We start from the raw sequence: 18811 nt of genomic DNA, 5'->3' as shown, positions 1-18811 counted from the left end.
AGCTCCGGGAGGCTGGCTGACCTGCACCCATCCACGGAGCCAGGAAGACGCACGGGGAACCATCACTTGCCCTACGGGAACGGACTGTGCTCACCTGCACGCGGAGGGCTTTTCAACCCCCTCCCTCGACCTCTCTGATCTGTTCCCCTCTCCCTCTTCGTAAAAGCCACTGCCTCCACTGAGAGGTGGCGGTGGGCTTTGAGAAGGGAGCGCCCCATCTTCCAGGTGGCCAGCACCTGAAAGTAAGCCACTTTCCTTTACGTGAGCACCTGCCTGTGGAGTGTCGGCTTTCTCGGCGGCAGGCAGCCGGACCTGCTTTCGGTTATGATTGTGATCGGGCCTTACGTCGATTGATATGTCACACTTATTTACATCATGGGTGCTGATGCTATGAATAGATTCGTGACCGTCCTACGTTTTCATCCTCACAGCGACATGGATGCTGCTCTACACGTGAGGACGTGGAGATCCCAGTCTTTTTTTTTTTTTTGTCTCTGGAGCCTCTTCCCGGTCATGGGCCAGGAGTCCCGGCCCTCCCCATAAGGGGCCTCAGGCCTTAACCACTCCTCCTCCCCTTCGCAGCAGTGAGGCGAGGGCCCTGGAGTTGTGTTCCCCATGCCCTTTCTCTTCTCCGGCACCCCCCTTCCTCCTGCCTGCCTTTCTTTATGTACTTCACTCTCAGCCCCTGACCGTACCCCCACCCTCTACCACACCCTCGGAAACTTCTGTCAGCGAGGCCGAGCGTGACGTCTCTGCTGATAGGAGAGCAGACATTCCTTCTCCCCAGATCCTCTGCATCCGGGAACAGATTGGCGTGGCGGGTGGTGGTGGGGGGGGGGGGGGGGGGGGGCAGGTCCTTGAACTCTTTTCTCAGTCACTCTCACCAGGAGCAGGCTGAGTCTGGGACCGTGGCCGTTCGTGGGCTTTCCAGACGCCCTGTATTTCCGTATTCCGTGACCCTGCCAAGGACCTTGGAAGTTCCTCCCAGAGGTCGGGTCCAGGCCTGCTCTTGGTCTGCTAACTTCAAGGACCCCAAGAGCCGTGGGGTGGGGGTGGGGGTGGGCGGCGCCACGGCAAAGAGGCCCAGCTCCCTCACTGAAGGCAAAGGGCCGAAGGGCAGGTGAACCAGGCCCCTCATCCAGCATTTCCTGGCCAGCTACGGAGTGCCGGGCGCTGCTTGGGGGTGCGGGTGCCACAGAGGTGAAGGAGGCCAAATCCTTACTTACCCTGGGGGATACTCCCGGCCTGATGGTTGAAGGGAAGGGAGTAGGAAGGGGTGTTAGGATAGGACGGGGTGGGGGTGGTGGGGAGGCAAAGGAGGAGGGCTCGAAAAGATGAGGGTGAAGAGGATGAAGGGGCTGAATCTTGAAGAGCAAAAATAACCTCAGGGCAGCCTCAGGGCTGCGAAAAGGGGGCGGGGCGGTCCCCAGAGAAGAGACAGGAATGTGTGAGGGCGTGGTCCTACCTGGGGACCGCAGATGTTCGGTGGGGTCAGAACGCCTGGAACCTGGGTAGGCTCTGAGAGAGACCGGGAACCAGACGTATATTGAAGTCCCTTTTGTTGGGATATTTTAGATTTCATCACTATCCGTAGAGTAGCTAAAAGTGATGCAACGCTTCTTCTGGAGCAGACGCCGCGCTAGGGACTTTCTAAGAAGCGTCACTTTTAATATTACCGACAAGAGCATTGGCAAGGTGCTACTGCCTCTCGCCGTTTTCCCGGCGGAAGTGGGGAAGAGTGAAGCCTACGGAGGATTCCTTGCTGGAGTCGCGTCCCTGTTCTGTTGCATGGTCAAGAGGAGCTTGTCTAACTGCGGACTCTGTTGCCCGTCACGAACCGCCAGTGCTCTGAACTGCCGTGAGAAAGAAGGCGGACTTCATTCTGAAGGGAATTGGGAAGGAGGTGGGAAGTTTGGAGGCATTCAGAGAAAAGACAACAGTCACACAGTGAGTGGAAGCTTAGCTGCAGGGCAGAGTGTCCATGGATTCAGGGAGGGAGGCTGTGGTGACTGGTGAGATTTGGACAAAGGACAAGAGGAAGGAATTTCTGCCCTGAACAGGTTAACCGGGGGGGCTCGGGGTGGGCAACTGAAGGTGTCTTTCACTACGATGAGAACTATTGGAAGGGGAAAAATAGCTTGGGGAAGCAGGATGATGCGGTTTTGGAAATGACTGGAGTTCGAAGCACCTGTCGCCCATCCAGAGAAGGACCCGGCCGCAAGGCAGTTAGAAGAATGGTGGTGTAGAGCTCAGGACAGGGGTCTCAGCAGGAGATACCGATTGGGAGCACTTGTCAGAGGCCTAGAGATACGAAGAGCAGGGGATCCGTGATCTGGCTGCTGGAATTGCAGGGAGGGAAAACACGAAGGCCCGCGTGGGTGGAAACCACGACATGGATGGGGCTGGTGGAGAAAGAGGAGGAGAACCCGAGAAGGCTGAGATGGGGACCTGGGAGAGAGTGTGAACCCGAAGGCCAAGTCCTCTGCCGAGGAAGCAAAGGTGTGAGTCAGCAGGGCCACAGTACCTCGTTGTTTCCTTCTATGCAGGCACGCGCACCATTCCCTGCTACCTACCCCAAGGCAGAATTCGGTGTGAAGGCGGACTGTTTTTCACTTGGTGAAAGCAGGGTAGACTTTCCCTGCAACCAAGTTAGCCACATCAGAAGCCAATTATCGGGAGGAAGAGCATTTATTTACCTCTTTCATTTTCCTCTGACTCTCATCTGAGAGTAGAGAAGCGATTGAAGTACAGAAATCATTAAATGTTAAAACGTGCGTCTTCAATGGCTCTCTTGTATTGAGGAACTCGAGTTTCTGCCAGTCTCCCAAACAAGTGGGACAATTGGAGAGACTTCTGTGAGGGCAGGTAGGCCTTTACAGTGACGGGAAACACAAAATTTTATCCTGTTCTTGGCTGGGTATCAACAATGCTACCAAATCGGAGGTTTAGACGGGGCGTCTTCCCTGGAAAGAAGCGGGGAGGGGCGGGGGCTGTTAGGTGAAAGCAGTGTGAGCTCGGGGCGGGGCAGGCAGAGAGGACCGACACCTGACACCGGTATCTCAGGTTCCGGGGTGTGCTCGGCTGCTCCCGGACCCGACATCCCTTCGAGGCGTGTGCCCTGGGGATGGGTGAGACGATAGGTGCAAAGCTGGTGCCCTCACACGCCTCCGAGGCCCGGGCCGAGATCCAGCCTGCACTGGGGCCTACGCTGGTAATCTGGCACCCGGGGAGACCTAGAGACACGCCCTGGGAAGTTGCCACGATCCGGAAAAGAACATGTGGCAACCTGTAGCAGGCCGGCCACAGTCCCAACTTCTCCCCCTCTTGGGACACATCTCGAGAGGCAAAGGGAGCTTTAAAAAACGTGGAGAAACCGCGTCTGGGCGGGGTATGCAGAGAGAGAAGCCGAAGGTTTCCGGGCTGAAATCGGTCCGTTGAAGGCCCAGGCTCACGAGTGGCCCATAGGGCTCGTGTCCACGCACGCACACTCTCTCTCTTTCACTCTCCCCGCCCCGGGCTTTTGATTAGGATAAGAGGGTGGGAGGTGCTGTCCAGTCGTGGTGACACAGGAACCCGGAACCTTGAAGCTGCAGAAACCAGCCCGACAGAGGGGACGACTTTCCTCTCCAGCCCGAGAGCCCGCGCAGGATGGGGCCGTTTCCGGCGGGGGGTGAGGAGTGCGCACCTCTCCTGCCGGCGGGAGAGGTGTTCCCGGTGCACCCCAGGCCACGAGTCGCCAGCGTCCCGAAGGACTCGTCCCAGAGGCGGCCCATCCCCGACACGGAACCCGCTCGTGAAGACAGCCCACCAGGGGAGCCCAACCACGTGGACGCGAGGCTGCCGAGTAGTATCCGGAACTCCTGAGTTTGAGTAACAGGCCGGAAGGCAGCCAACGCGAGGGTCTTGCACCCTTTGTATAGGAGCCCGATACTCTGCCCGCGAGTATAAGCCCCCCCCCCCCCATTCCCAGGGGCGCGGAGACCCAGTGGCACACAGCCTCTTTCCAGTGACTGTTGTATTCAAGTTGCGAGCGAAAGGAATCCCCGAACACTGAGAGCGGTTTGATGGTAAATTTATTGGCCAAGTTTTACCTGCGCAGGGGCGAACTTCCCAAACGAGACCGTAGTCTCGCGGCTACGCAGAGCCGCCAAAGTGGAAGTCGCGCCTGGCTTACAGACTTCTGGGTTTTTATAGGGGTAGGCAAGCAAGCAAGCAAGGGGATACAGAAGCAGACGTGGCGGTTAGCTATTGGCTCAATCGAACGGCGCCTAAAAAATTTCCTAGCCTTATTCGGGCAGGCCTTACATCCTAACCTTATTTGGGCAGGCCTCTACATTCCTAGTCTTATTTGGGCAGGCCTTACATCCTAACCTTATTTGGGCAGACCTCTACATTCCTAGTCTTATTTGGGCAGGCCTTACATCCTAACCTTATTTGGGCAGGCCTCTACATTCCCTCCTTCTCTTTCTTATTAGTCAAACCCTTGACTCATGCTCCTCTCGAGGGAGGATTGTATAGGGCTGAGACAATACCATAAGTTTTACTGTTTCTATTCTATCTTTAATAAAGGCTATGAGCTTGTTTAGAATTATTGGGCCTATGGTCAGGGCTAATAGGAGGATGATCAAGGGTCCGGCTAGAGCCGATATTAACGTAGTTAGCCAAGGGGAAGTCTTCGATAGGGAAGAATACCAGGAGGACGACTCATCCTCTTGTTCTCTACTTTTAAGTCGTCTAGTGAGTATTCTTACACTTTCTCTAATTATTCCTGAGTGGTTAGCATAGAAACAACAATCTTCTCCAAGAGCCGCACATACTCCCCCTTGTTGTAGAAACACTAGGTCTAACCCTCTTCGGTTTTGAAGCGCCACTTCTGCCAGGGAGTCTACTTGGCGCTCCAAATATTCTACTTGCTCTTGTAGTAAGGAGACGTCTTTGGAGAAAGTCTGTGATAAGGCCCTGAGACTGCTTTCCCCATGGATCAACGCCCCTGTTCCTACAGCAGCCGACCCTATGACACCGATGGTGGCGACGATAGGAATTAGTAATGGGACTCGCTTGGCTCGAGTGGGGGCACGTATCAGAAAATCGGGGTCTCCCCCATATAAATACACTTGGGGAATAATGTAAGCACTTACACAAAGCTCAGGGTTAGTTGGTATTAGACACTTAAAGATACCTTGAGTGCAGACAAACCATAGTCCTTCTGGAGCTAATGTAATAGTCAAATTCTTGGGGTCTCCTGGCAAGTGCTCCTGGTTAAGGCAATAGTCACTATAGTTCGAGGCTGCAAGGGTATAATTCGCTAGCAAATAACAGGTGCCTCGCCCGTGGAATTCTGCTAATGTAAGGGTACTTTCAGATGTACACTGTTGGAAGTCTTCCATTTGGTCCTGGTCCGGGTTCTCGGGAAGGGGCTTTGTCTCAGGCACCCCTTCTCCTTTCCCGGTGGTGTTGACCCCTAAGCCTACATAGAATGGGGGTCTAGGGCTGAGGCATAACCAGCAGGACTCGGTTGTTAGGCTGGGTAGTGTTGAAATATGGAAATACTTGCTCTAATAGACTTAATGCTGATTCCCCTTGGTGGTGAGGTTTCTCTATTAAGGGCTTAGGATCTCCGAGGGGAGGCCTTAAGCTATTCGTATCCTCGAATTGTGAATTTTCTATGGGCTCACTCTGGTTTCCGCTGGCCCCAATGGGTGTTTCTAGCGTTGTGGGGCCCTTACCTTTTCCCGGGCTGGTGGTAGGTTTAGGTGGGCGAGGTGGCAGCTTTCCCCCTCCCCTTCTTAATAACGGTCTTCCCTGAGCGGGCAGCCTCCTGACAGTAAAGAAGGTTCCTGGATCTGTTCCACTGATATAGAGCCTAAGTCCCCACGTACGGCCCTTTAACCATTCTGGGTCTCCTGGGTTCAGGACCGTTATTGAGGCAGGGTTACATTTGTCTGCTGCACAGTCTGTCTCCCATCCTTTTTCTGGTTGTTTAAGTTTATCCCGGGTGAGGAGAATATGTTTATCGATCCCTCCTCCGGGGGTCCACCCTCCATTCGTTAAGGTCTCACAGCCCCAACTTTTACAATAAAAATCATTGTGCGACCCACATGTATAACGTTGCCCCCGGGGAGGTTCTGGGCATCCATAATGGGGGGCACCTCTAAGCGCATAATTTGTGGGTGCACTTCCACATGGGTCATTCCATGGCGGCCTATACGCATAGCCTCCCCGGGTCCAAGAATTTAATGTTGGGATTGCGGCCGCCGAGGCACAGTATGGGTCATCAAAGAATTTGGAGAAGTCTGCACGTAGAGTCACTGGACCTGTATCCCAAGTATAATTGGTAGCAATGACTGTGCCATCTGCTGTCCTTACGAGCACCCACTCCTGTTGCTCCAGGCTCTGGCCTGGAATTCCGCTAAGGATCAGGAGCCCTATGCTCGTGAGAAGGCAAGCTTCAAGGGTTTGTCTGGATCTGGTCGAACCCGCCATGTTTGCGATCCTTCCTCCGGTGGTTGGGCAGTCTTGATGTGGGACAAATGGATCTAGTAGGGTTTCTCCGCCACCCGTACAGCGGAGGGAGTGCTTAACAGTACCTGATATGGTCCCGTCCAGCGAGGTTCTAAATTTCCCTTCCGATGATTAAGGATCCATACCCACTGTCCAGGCTCCGGCTGTCTAGGCCTTTTTCCTTTTATTTCCTCAGATTCTTGGTGTTGGGCTTGTTGGAAGGCGCGCACTTCACCCCGGATCTCTTGCAGCGCCTGTAAGGACTTGAGGAAATTATAGTTAGACACCTCTATTTCTTCTGTGGACAACTTAGGGATTAAGGGTACTGGTTGCCCATACAATATTTCATAGGGCGTCCAACCCTTAATGTATGGGGTGCACCTTACCCGGAAGAGGGCGAAAGGGAGCAGCTCTACCCAATTTTCGCCGGTCTCCTCTTTTATTTTTACTAAGGTTTCTTTTAGTGTCCTATTCATCCTCTCTACTTGCCCTGAACTCTGTGGCCTATAAATACAATGGAGTTTCCAATCGATATCTAATCTACTTGCTAATTCTTGTGAAATTTTGGAGACAAATGCTGGTCCGTTATCAGATCCTATAGCTATTGGTATTCCATACCTCGGTATGATCTCTCTTACTAAGATCTTGCAGACTGTGGAAGCAGTTTCGCCCTTAGTGGGGAAGGCTTCTACCCACCCAGAGTAAGTGTCTACTAGAACTAGCAGATACTTATATCCTGATTTTCCCTTAGGCATTTCGGTGAAATCAATCTCCCATAGTTCTCCCGGGGCATTCCCTCGGTGCCTCACGAAGCGGGGCAACTTCTGATTCTGGGCGTTTACCTTTGCGCAAGTCTTGCATCGAGAGGTGATGGAGTGTATTACCTCCTTCAGGTGTGGTCCTAGGTAATGCTTCCTAATTAACTGTTCTATTTTGTTCTGCCCTAAGTGGGTACTAGTATGAATGTCCTGGACAATTTTTGTTAGTACCCCTTGTGGTAAATATAACTTAGTATTTGGGAGTACTATCCATCCATTTTCGTTTTTTATCCCTCCTAGTTTTGCCCCTTCTTGCTTTTCTTCTGTGGAGTACGCGGGCTTTGGGGGCAGGTCCGGCTGAGGAATCAGGGGAAGCAAACTACATTCTGGGTCCGTGGCGGCTTCCCTGGCAGCAGCATCGGCCAGGTTGTTTCCTCTTATGACCGGAGAATCCCCCTTCTGATGGCCTTTACAATGAATAATGGCGACCTTCCTGGGCAACCATATGGCCTCTAGGAGGGAGAGGATCTCTTCTCGGTTTTTAATGTCCTTTCCTCCTGCAGTTAGGAGACCTCTCTCTCTGTAGATGGCCCCATGAATATGGGCGGTTGCAAAAGCATAACGGCTGTCAGTATAGATGTTGGCTACCTTCCCCTCCGCTATCTCTAGGGCCCTGGTCAGCCCTATCAGTTCCGCTCTTTGCGCAGAGGTGCCTGCCGGCAACGCCTTCCGCCACAGGACCTTATCTCCTGTGGTCACTGCTGTCCCTGCGTACCGCTGTCCATTCTTGATAAAGCTGCTCCCATCAGTAAAGAGAGTCAGGTCTGCCTTTTCGTATGCCTGATCTCTTAAGTCCGGGCGGGAGCCAGTTACCGTGTCTAAGACTTGGGTGCAGCTATGGACGATCTTGGCATCTGGTATGGGCAACAGGGTAGCTGGGTTCAGGGCAGTAGTCTTGAGGAACTGTACCGCTGGAGGGTTCAGCAGCTGTACCTGATACTGCGTCAGCCGCGCATTAGACAACCACCGGTCAGGGGGGGCCTGTAGGATCTGCTCGATATAGTGTTCTCCTATAACTTGTATGTCCTGCCCCAAGGTCAACTTGCCTGCTTCTTTAACTAGCAGCGACGTGGCCGCAATAGCTCTCAGGCAGGCTGGCCATCCTGACGCTACAGGATCAAGTTTCTTTGACAGGTAGGCTATAGGCCTCTTCCATGGGCCTAGAGTCTGACTCAAGACGCCTAGGGCCGTACCCTCCTTCTCAGCGACGTATAGCTGGAAGGGCTTGGTTAAATCGGGCAAGGCAAGGGCTGGGGCTGAGACTAAGGCCTCCTTCAAGGCCAGGAATGCTTGTCTCCCTTCCTCAGTCCACGTGAAGGAGTCCTCCTTGCCTCTGGTTAGGTCATACAAGGGTCTTGCTATGTTCGTAAACCCTAATATCCATAGTCTACAATAGCCTATAGCCCCCAGGAATTCCCGTACCTGTCTCTTGGTGGTCGGTTCGGGAATCTGTAGGACTGTCTGGATTCGTTGATTTGACAAGGCCCTCAGTCCTCCCTTCAGGTCATACCCCAGGTAACTCACAGTTTGAGTCGCGATTTGAGCCTTCTTGGCTGACACTCGGTAGCCCATTCTTTCGAGGTCTCGGAGCAGGTCTCGTGTAGCTGATTCGCATTCCTCCTGTGTCTGGGCTGCCACCAAGATGTCATCTACATACTGGAGGAGGACTATTGAAGGATGAGTTCTCCTGAACTCCTGGAGGTCTTTACTCAGGGCCTCATTAAAAATGGTTGGTGAGTTTTTGAACCCTTGGGGTAGTCTGGTCCATGTGAACTGCCCCGTTAGTCCATTATCAGGGTCATTCTATTCGAAGGCAAAAATTTCCTGACTCTGGGGGGCCAGAGGTATACAAAAGAAAGCGTCCTTTAAATCTAGAACAGAATAATAGGTATGAGTCGGGGGCAACGAGCTCAAGAGGGTATACGGGTTTGGCACAGTGGGGTGTATTGTCTCGACTCGAGCGTTTACTTCCCGCAGGTCCTGCACCGGTCGGTAATCCTGGGTCCCCGGTTTTTGGACAGGGAGAAGGGGGGTGTTCCATGCAGACTGGCATTTTCTCAGAATGCCTGCCTCTAATAGGCGTTGCAGGTGCCCCGCAATCCCCTGCCTGGCTCGTGCTGGGACAGGGTACTGTCTGATCCGGACCGGGTGGGCCGTACTGGCCAGCTGGACCAGCACTGGAGGTTGGTGGACAGCCAACCCAGGTGGGTTTGTTTCCGCCCACACCCCTGGTACTTGCGTTTGCAGTCTCTTCAGGATCCTGTTTTCCTTCTCCTCGCCGTCCGGGAGTATCGCCAGCAAGTACTCTTCGGACAGAGGGACCGTCACCTCTACACTCGTCTCCTCAAGTGTTTCTGAAGGCTTGAAGCTTATAGTGGCATGAAGTTTCTGTAACAAATCTCTCCCCAGTAACGGGTACGGACAATCTGGAATAACTAAAAAGGAGTGAGTAATAGTCCCTTGCCCCAAGTTGGTGATCCTGGCAGTTGTCCAGGGATATGCTTCGGCCTTACCCGTTGCCCCTATAATCTTTGTGGTTGCCTTTTGACTCTGCCCCCGAGGTTGCTTCAACACAGAAAATGTGGCTCCCGTGTCGACCAGGAAGTCTACTGGTTTCCCTTCGACATTCAAGGTGACCATGGGCTCCTGGGAGCCAACAAGTATAGAGCCCTGGCCCCGTCAATCTAAGGTTTGAAGCAGTACCGCAGGACTGACCTCCTTTGCCCGCAGTTTGGGGCAATCTTTCTTCCAGTGCCCCTTTTCCTTGCAGAAGGCGCATTGATCTTTGTCTACTCTTGGCCACTGGCCTTTTGACTTTCCTTTCTTTTGTTCTTTCTTCGGGTCTACCTGGGCTGCAATTAAGATTTTTGCTACCTCTTTCGCTTTTCCTATCTCTGGGTCATCTCTATTTATACTTTCTGTGCAATCTCTAAAAGCTTGCTAATATTTTCTCTTTCAAATCCTTCAATCTTCTGTAATTTCTTTCTAATGTCGGGGGCTGCCTGGGTTGCAAAAGCGATATTCAAAAGTCGCCTGTTCTCAGGGGCCTGGGGGTCTAGTGGGGTGTACACTCGGTAGGCTTCAATTAACCTTTCTAGAAAACTGGCGGGGGACTCTTCTCTCCCTTGTACTACCTCACTAACCTTATTGAAATTCGTTGGTTTCCTAGCCGCTGCCTTCACCCCCCCTCAACAGAGCCCGGCGATATTGGAGTAGTGCGTCCCTTCCCCCCGCTCGTGTTGGGGTCCCAATCTGGGGGTTGCTCAGGTAATATGTCTAATACTTCCCTCCTCCCTCCCGCGGTTTCCCCTTCTTCTCCCATAACTGCTTTAATAGCTTCTCTCATGATTCTATCTCTTTCTTCTGAAGTGAACAAAGTTTGTAAAATTTGCTGGCAATCATCCCATGTCGGCTGGTGGGTCCTAAATATGGTCTCCAACAGGGAAATTAATCCCTGTGGCTTTTCAGAAAACGGGGGATTTTGCAGTTTCCAATTGTATAGATCACTGGTTGAGAAAGGGACATATATTAGCCGCGGTGGTGCATGTAATGGGGCGTCTGGAGCCGGTGGCACCTCTCTGAGGGGTAAAATGGCGGCGCCACCTGGTTTTGGCGCGACCGTTTCCAGCAAAATGGCGGCGCCATCCTGTCTTGGCGCCAAACTTTCACCCCCATACTGAGTACCGCCGCGGGTATGGGGAGGGCTCTGGACTCTCTCCCTTTCCCCGCTCGCGGAGTCGGGCAGGGGTTGGCGATATGGGGGAGGAGCGGAAGGGACCAACAGCGGGTCCTCAGGTACTTCAGGCAAGACAGGGTATAGCTTCTTCCCTTCCCCGTCTGCCTGATCCCGTTGAGGCCGGCACCCTTTGTCTGTCTGCAGACGGGGAGCCTGCCTCGGTGTCATCGCCACGCAGATGGCCCTTCTCCTCCTCTGCCCATTGGACTGACACCGGCGTATGTAACCGGGGCGGTCAGTAGCTATGTCTACCCACACATCTATATATACCATCTGATCTGGATGGGGGGTCCCATATACTATCCGCCTGACCGCAAAAAGGAGGGGCAGATCAAAAGTCCCCTCCGTCGGCCATCCTACGTCAAAAGACGGCCATTCAATTTCACTGAAAGCTCGCAGGACTTCTGGGTCTGGCGGTGGACCCCCATAGCCTCGAGCGCGATTCTGAAAGTCAGAGAAATTTTTTAGTAAGCAGTCAAGGGCAGTGTTTGAAGTGGAGCTTCCTTGTCCCATCGCGGACGCCTTCTTCTCGCTTCTCACAGCGCCTGCGATTAGAAGGATGAGGGCTACCAATATCCCGCACAGAAACACACACCTCGCTCCTCTCCACTCAGTCCACTCACGCACAAACAGGCCGTGGCGCACTACAGTCTCTTCACTCATTCACACTTCGCTAGCGCGTTCAGTCGCGGCGCGGAACAAATACCAAAAACCAAATGAACCAAATGCGACCTAGTCGCGGGAGCAAGAGCTCCGGTTCTCGAGAGCGTCCTCTCCTTGAGAACCCCGCGGGTGGACTACCGGCGACGTCTCGCCTACCACCTCGCGGCTCAAATGAGTCTAGACTCCCAAACCAAATTCCGCGGCAAACTTACCCGGGCCTCGCAGTCTCAGTCTCCGGAGACACTCCTTAGATCTCGCTGGGGCCTCCAAATGTTGTATTCAAGTTGCGAGCGAAAGGAATCCCCGAACACTGAGAGCGGTTTGATGGTAAATTTATTGGCCAAGTTTTACCTGCGCAGGGGCGAACTTCCCGAACGAGACCGTAGTCTCGCGGCTACGCAGAGCCGCCAAAGTGGAAGTCGCGCCTGGCTTACAGACTACTGGGTTTTTATAGGGGCAGGCAAGCAAGCAAGCAAGGGATACAGAAGCAGATATGGCGGTTAGCTATCGGCTCAATCAAACTAAGGCAAAAGTTCCTGATTGGACTGCTGTTGGCGGGCAGCTGGTGTTGGCGCCTAAAAATTTCCTGGCCTTATTTGGACAGGCCTCTATATGCTAGCCTTATTTGGGCAGGCCTCTATATGCTAGCCTTATTTGGACAGGTCTCTATATGCTAGCCTTATTTGGACAGGCCTCTATATGCTAGCCTTACTCGGACAGGCCTCTACATCAACAATGCTACCAAATCGGAGGTTTAGACGGGGGGGTCTTCCCTGGAAAGAAGCGGGGAGGGGCGGGGGCTGTTAGGTGAAAGCAGTGTGAGCTCGGGGCGGGGCAGGCAGAGAGGACCGACACCTGACACCGGTATCTCAGGTTCCGGGGTGTGCTCGGCTGCTCCCGGACCCGACATCCCTTCGAGGCGTGTGCCCTGGGGATGGGTGAGACGATAGGTGCAAAGCTGGTGCCCTCACACGCCTCCGAGGCCCGGGCCGAGATCCAGCCTGCACTGGGGCCTACGCTGGTAATCTGGCACCCGGGGGAGACCTAGAGACACGCCCTGGGAAGTTGCCACGATCCGGAAAAGAACATGTGGCAACCTGTAGCAGGCCGGCCACAGTCCCAACTTCTCCCCCTCTTGGGACACATCTCGAGAGGCAAAGGGAGCTTTAAAAAACGTGGAGAAACCGCGTCTGGGCGGGGTATGCAGAGAGAGAAGCCGAAGGTTTCCGGGCTGAAATCGGTCCGTTGAAGGCCCAGGCTCACGAGTGGCCCATAGGGCTCGTGTCCACGCACGCACACTCTCTCTCTTTCACTCTCCCCGCCCCGGGCTTTTGATTAGGATAAGAGGGTGGGAGGTGCTGTCCAGTCGTGGTGACACAGGAACCCGGAACCTTGAAGCTGCAGAAACCAGCCCGACAGAGGGGACGACTTTCCTCTCCAGCCCGAGAGCCCGCGCAGGATGGGGCCGTTTCCGGCGGGGGTGAGGAGTGCGCACCTCTCCTGCCGGCGGGAGAGGTGTTCCCGGTGCACCCCAGGCCACGAGTCGCCAGCGTCCCGAAGGACTCGTCCCAGAGGCGGCCCATCCCCGACACGGAACCCGCTCGTGAAGACAGCCCACCAGGGGAGCCCAACCACGTGGACGCGAGGCTGCCGAGTAGTATCCGGAACTCCTGAGTTTGAGTAACAGGCCGGAAGGCAGCCAACGCGAGGGTCTTGCACCCTTTGTATAGGAGCCCGATACTCTGCCCGCGAGTATAAGCCCCCCCCCCCCGCCCATTCCCAGGGGCGCGGAGACCCAGTGGCACACAGCCTCTTTCCAGTGACCTCGTGGGTGGCTCTGAAAAGAGCCTTTGGATTGCGATGGAACCTGGGGTCGAGCGCGCGCTTCTTAGGCCCGCTCCCCGCGGATGCGGCGGGCCAACTGGATGTCTTTGGGCATGATGGTGACGCGCTTGGCGTGAATGGCGCACAGGTTGGTGTCCTCGAACAGGCCCACCAGGTAGGCCTCACTCGCCTCCTGCAGCGCCATGACGGCCGAGCTCTGGAAGCGCAGGTCGGTCTTGAAGTCCTGCGCGATCTCGCGCACCAGGCGCTGGAAGGGCAGTTTGCGGATCAGCAGCTCGGTCGACTTCTGGTAGCGCCGGATCTCGCGCAGCGCCACGGTGCCCGGGCGGTAGCGGTGCGGCTTCTTCACGCCGCCCGTGGCCGGCGCGCTCTTGCGAGCCGCTTTGGTGGCCAACTGCTTCCGCGGGGCCTTACCACCGGTCGACTTGCGCGCGGTCTGCTTAGTGCGGGCCATGGCGAACTGCACAACACGGCGGCCGGGACGGTATCGCTCCCGGACCCGCAACAGCCGTCTTTATAGGCACAGTCTTTTCCCTATTGGGCGGGGCGATAAAATTGAAAGTCCCGCGCTGGCTACCCATTGGCTGTGACGTAATCTTCCCTGGCGTGCCCGATTGGCTGGGGCAGAATGTTTCCTGCCCCCCCAGACCCCCGCCTCCCTGTCTACTTTCCAGTATATGCCCACAGTTCTTCCTACGTGGTTTTTTTTGTCCTTGGTGTTTTTTTTTTCGTTTGTCTCTTATAAACATATTTGTGTATACACACACGCATATATATATATATATATATATATTTTTAATTTTTTATTTATTTTTTTTAATCGCAACTGTTCAGAATGTTCCTCCACAGCCCTTCACTCCCTAAGTCAGGCCAGCCGCCATGCCCTCTCTTCTTTTCCACGCCCCGTAGCTCCCCAATCTCCGACGTGGCCCCCGCCCCCCCGGTGACCTTGTTGGCTTTTCAGAGCCCCTTAGTCGGTCTGAAGGTCCACTTTTCCCGCCTTTCGGATCGGAAAATTGTCCCCGCCCCGGGCCCGAGATCCCGGCTGAGAACGCCTAAGTGGGGTCCCCTTATCTCTGGCTTCTAAAAAAAAAAACCCAAAACCCACCAAGGTCAGAAGAAAACCGGCTCAGTTAGGCCAGGCCCCAGGCTCGCCAGAATCCCGAAAAGCCGCCTGCTCCCCTCCCCCTAGGTCTCAAGTGCCGGGCGGAGGCCTCAGGGGGTAAACTGGGGAGTTGCGCGCTCAGCGCAGACTGAGGTGAAAGCACTAGGGGCCGCCTAACAGGACTTGGTAGCTAACAGTCCGCTTAGTAACGGGCGGCGCCCGAGGGGTTTTGTTGCGTCCACCTGCGTTGAGGCTTACGGCCCGGCCCACTCAGCCCAATCAGGGTGGCGGAGCGCTACTCAACATCTCTGGGCGGTTGGGAGCCGAAGGCAAATGGCATTCCTAGCACCGCACACGGGTGGGGACGGCGCTTACTACCGCGACAAGTGGCGTTGTCAAGCAGCTGGCTACTGTCAACAGCTCTTTTATTTGAAAGAGTGGGTGGCTCTGAAAAGAGCCTTTTGATTTCACAAGTACTGCCTCTTCGAAACGGGGGGCTGGGTGGGCGCCAAGCGCCGGCCTCACTTGCCCTTTGCCTTGTGGTGACTCTCCGTCTTCTTAGGCAGCAGCACGGCCTGGATGTTAGGCAAAACGCCGCCCTGGGCGATGGTCACTTTGCCCAGCAGCTTATTCAACTCCTCGTCGTTGCGGATGGCCAGCTGAAGATGACGAGGGATGATGCGCGTCTTCTTGTTGTCTCGGGCGGCGTTACCCGCCAGCTCCAGGATCTCGGCGGTCAGGTACTCCAGCACGGCCGCCATGTACACGGGCGCGCCGGCCCCCACCCGCTCGGCGTAGTTGCCTTTGCGCAGCAGCCGGTGCACACGCCCCACGGGGAACTGCAGACCAGCGCGGGAAGAGCGGGACTTGGCCTTAGCGCGGGCCTTGCCTCCCTGTTTGCCACGACCAGACATGACGGCGCTGGGCACTGCGAGTAGCTCCCCGACCGACGACCGAGAAAGTCGCCCTAAACCGCCCCGCTTCAGCTTTTTATAGGCAGAACGCCGATTGTCCATCGAGCGCTTTGATTGGCCCCAGCGCAGCTTTGTGCCGACGGCCAATAAGAGAGCGCAGGGAGAATCCGCTCATTTGCATGAAGCCTCCCCCACCCCCTCGCAGGAGCGCCGCTGGAAACTCACCAATCACAATGCAGCGTACTCGGAGCCTTAATTTGCATACATCCTCTATAAGTCCCGAGTCGCTTCCGGTAGCCTCGCTCCTGCTGTTGTCGTGTTTGCGTTCCTGCTCTTTTTCTCTGCTCGCGCGTCCCGCCCGCTATGCCTGAGCCGGCCAAGTCCGCTCCCGCGCCCAAGAAGGGGTCGAAGAAGGCCGTCACCAAAGCCCAGAAGAAGGATGGCAAGAAGCGCAAGCGCAGTCGGAAGGAGAGCTATTCCATCTACGTGTACAAGGTGCTCAAGCAGGTGCACCCCGACACGGGCATCTCGTCCAAGGCCATGGGCATCATGAACTCCTTCGTCAACGACATCTTCGAGCGCATCGCCGGCGAAGCGTCCCGCCTGGCGCATTACAACAAGCGCTCCACCATCACCTCCCGGGAGATCCAGACGGCCGTGCGCCTCCTGCTGCCCGGCGAGCTGGCCAAGCACGCCGTGTCCGAGGGCACCAAGGCCGTCACCAAGTACACCAGCTCCAAGTGAGCCCCTCCCGGGACGCGGCGCTCGCCCGAGTCGCCGGCCGCTTGACCCCCAAAGGCTCTTTTCAGAGCCACCTACCTTCTCAGCAAAAGAGCTCGTGCCACTCGTCTTACTCCCACGCCTCCACCCTGCTTCCCCGTGCCACCTACCCCCCGTTCGTTTCCCGGTGGAAATGTGGTCTCTTCAGGGGCACGGGTGAGGTAGGTGCCCCTGAAGCAGAAGGCCAGTTGTACTTAGCTTGCCGGACAGCTACCTAGAAGGGCGTGTCCATTCGCGGCCAAGTGAACTGCCTCCACAGTACCAACGTCTAACGGTGCCTGGTCCTCAACCTATTGAAGGCCATCTAATGGAGGGGTAGTGGGCCGGGAGGCAGGGTTGGCTCTGTGCCACTTAGGTCAGGTCAGTGCTTTGGAACCCACTCTTTCCTTGGGCTCTGGAAGCTTTGTTACGAAATGCTACTGGAAAACTGCAAAGCAATACTCGAGGCCATGCCTCAACACCCACAGCAAACTTTTCCGGTGTGCCCCGATACCTTGATTCCATGCTCAAAGTGAGTTTTACTTACTCTTCCTGTCTGTCTCGGTTTCGCATTCCTTTCGGGTACACAATTCAATACACGCGATTGCTCTGCTTCGACAAGTGAACTGCTGTCACATTAAGGTAATAGAAAGGCTACTGTTTCTAATCCTTCCCCCCGCCCCCGCCGCCCCCCCCCCCACCACACATACACACTCGGTCCTCGATACCTACACAGTCCCCCATACTTGTAGGGTTTGTTGCTTTCTGTTTTGTTTTTTTCTTTTTCTGTTGTAACAATCTAGATTAGGAAGTCAGGAGGGAACGGGAATTCCTAGGTGTTCAGGGACTTCATGGACCTGTGTCGGCTTGTCCTAAAACGTCCTCCAGAGACTTCCAACAGCAGTTTTTAATCTTAACACTACTCGGCCTGAAAAACATTTGTCCCTTGCCTGGAACGGTTCATCCTCTCTGCAAAAATAGAGGCACCAGACATACGAGAGCAATACCGAGGCCCTCTCCGTTTTTGAGACTAGTCGGCTCCAAAGAAGTGTTTCCTAAAACGGTTCAAAGGCGATTAGACCCTGAACCAGACAACGTTTCCACGAAAACCCCGAGGACAGCCACCGAATCCCACATCACTGGGGCACCGGTGGTGAGAGGCAAGGATGACGGACCTATGGAACACAGCAGGTGACTCAGGGTCCGCAACCGCTGGCGCGTTGCTTTGGCAGTTGCCATATTCCTTGGGAGGATCCCCTTCACGGTTTTGAGTCACGACCCCAGACATTTTCTTGCCCTTTTTCCTAACTGTCCTTTCCCAGAATTGTTTGGAAGGCTACATACACACAAAATTAGCTGCACTTCCCCTTCATTCCTTCATTAATTCAGGGCACCAAATATACTACTTTACATTTCTACCCTTATTAGAGTTCAAGAACATTTTCAAGAGGTCAAATGAGAGCAGAAGGTAAAGCACAAAATAAAGACATAAAACTGAAACTCCCTACCGAAAAAGAAAAAGAAAGAAAGACGGTAAGCACACTGCAGCAAGGTCCTAGCTCATCCCCTGGCTTTGGCTCTTGTTTGTGTGTTTCTTACGTACCTACGCAAAACCCCAAATATTATCTCCCGGCATGATTTCCCGTACTTGCTGTCTACTCCACCCAATCAAGTACAGATAACGTATTTCCTAGTTACTGTGCTAAACCTGTCCCTTCTCCCCGGTGCTTTGTCCCGGGCCCCAGGAAACGCCTCCCTGCTTTTTTGCACATCTCGAAATGAGGCCGATAACTGGCCTCAGGAAAAGCATGGAGATGGGAGAGGAGGAAGAGGGGGGCAAAAAAAAAAAAAAAAATAGGGGAGAGATTGCGTTTACAGAGTAGGAATATAACAAAAAATACACATGAAAAATAAAGGAAAGAAACCGACCAAACGCGCACGTCCGCATGTGCCTTCACACTCCAGTGCGCGCACGCGCGCGCACACGCACAGAGCTTAAGAGGCCGTGTCAACAACCAAATGTGCTGGGGAGGAAGTAGTCAATATCTGGTTCTGAGGACTCTCAAATATATGAGTAGCAAAGCAGAAAACAGCGAATCTTGCACTGACAGTGGGGATGTAACTAAATTACATCAATTACGTCAAGCAATAGTTCCATTCAGCACCCGACCTTTACACTTACACGTTTCAAAGCAAAACTGACACCCTGTTCTGGCTCTGTGATGAGTATTTGTGCACATTGCTTCCCGCAACAAGGGAGAGATTTAAAACAAACAAACAAACAAAAAAACCCCACCCTTTTGTACCCTGAGATAAATAAAATCTCGCTGGGGATATAGCAGTAAACAGAATAGACAAGGTCCCTGTCCACATAAAGCCACGTACATCCTGGTAGATGGACGCTGAAATAAGCAAATGAAAGAAATGTATAACAATGATATTAAGGGGGTGATGCGTGTTATGATGGAAA

General features: G+C 54.3%; 3 protein-coding genes across 3 annotated transcripts; 1 reads left to right on the top strand and 2 right to left on the bottom strand.

Annotated features, from left to right (window-relative positions):
• Positions 1 to 12862: 12862 nt before the first annotated feature.
• LOC128625993 (histone H3) lies at positions 12863 to 14393 on the bottom strand. Its single transcript, XM_053656074.1, has one exon. The coding sequence runs from the start codon at positions 14015 to 14017 to the stop codon at positions 13607 to 13609; it is 411 nt and encodes a 136-aa protein (XP_053512049.1). The 5' UTR covers positions 14018 to 14393; the 3' UTR covers positions 12863 to 13606.
• A 683-nt stretch (positions 14394 to 15076) lies between these two features.
• On the bottom strand, positions 15077 to 15605 carry LOC128625966 (histone H2A type 2-A). Its single transcript, XM_053655846.1, has one exon. The coding sequence runs from the start codon at positions 15580 to 15582 to the stop codon at positions 15190 to 15192; it is 393 nt and encodes a 130-aa protein (XP_053511821.1). The 5' UTR covers positions 15583 to 15605; the 3' UTR covers positions 15077 to 15189.
• A 100-nt stretch (positions 15606 to 15705) lies between these two features.
• On the top strand, positions 15706 to 16408 carry LOC128625987 (histone H2B type 2-E). Its single transcript, XM_053655994.1, has one exon. The coding sequence runs from the start codon at positions 15946 to 15948 to the stop codon at positions 16324 to 16326; it is 381 nt and encodes a 126-aa protein (XP_053511969.1). The 5' UTR covers positions 15706 to 15945; the 3' UTR covers positions 16327 to 16408.
• The last annotated feature ends 2403 nt before the right edge of the window (positions 16409 to 18811 follow it).

The sequence above is a fragment of the Artibeus jamaicensis genome, unplaced genomic scaffold, assembly GCF_021234435.1.
Source record: "Artibeus jamaicensis isolate MK-2021 breed Jamaican fruit bat unplaced genomic scaffold, CSHL_Jam_final scaffold_1689, whole genome shotgun sequence".
Lineage (NCBI taxonomy): Eukaryota > Metazoa > Chordata > Mammalia > Chiroptera > Phyllostomidae > Artibeus > Artibeus jamaicensis.
The sequence above is the reverse complement of the archived record's forward strand: the minus strand, read 5'-3'. Positions and strand labels throughout refer to the sequence as shown.

Bases quoted from the DNA above. Each gene is read 5' to 3' on its own strand.
- LOC128625993 (XM_053656074.1), bottom strand. From the start codon at position 14,017: ATGGCCCGCACTAAGCAGACCGCGCGCAAGTCGACCGGTGGTAAGGCC.
- LOC128625966 (XM_053655846.1), bottom strand. From the start codon at position 15,582: ATGTCTGGTCGTGGCAAACAGGGAGGCAAGGCCCGCGCTAAGGCCAAG.
- LOC128625987 (XM_053655994.1), top strand. From the start codon at position 15,946: ATGCCTGAGCCGGCCAAGTCCGCTCCCGCGCCCAAGAAGGGGTCGAAG.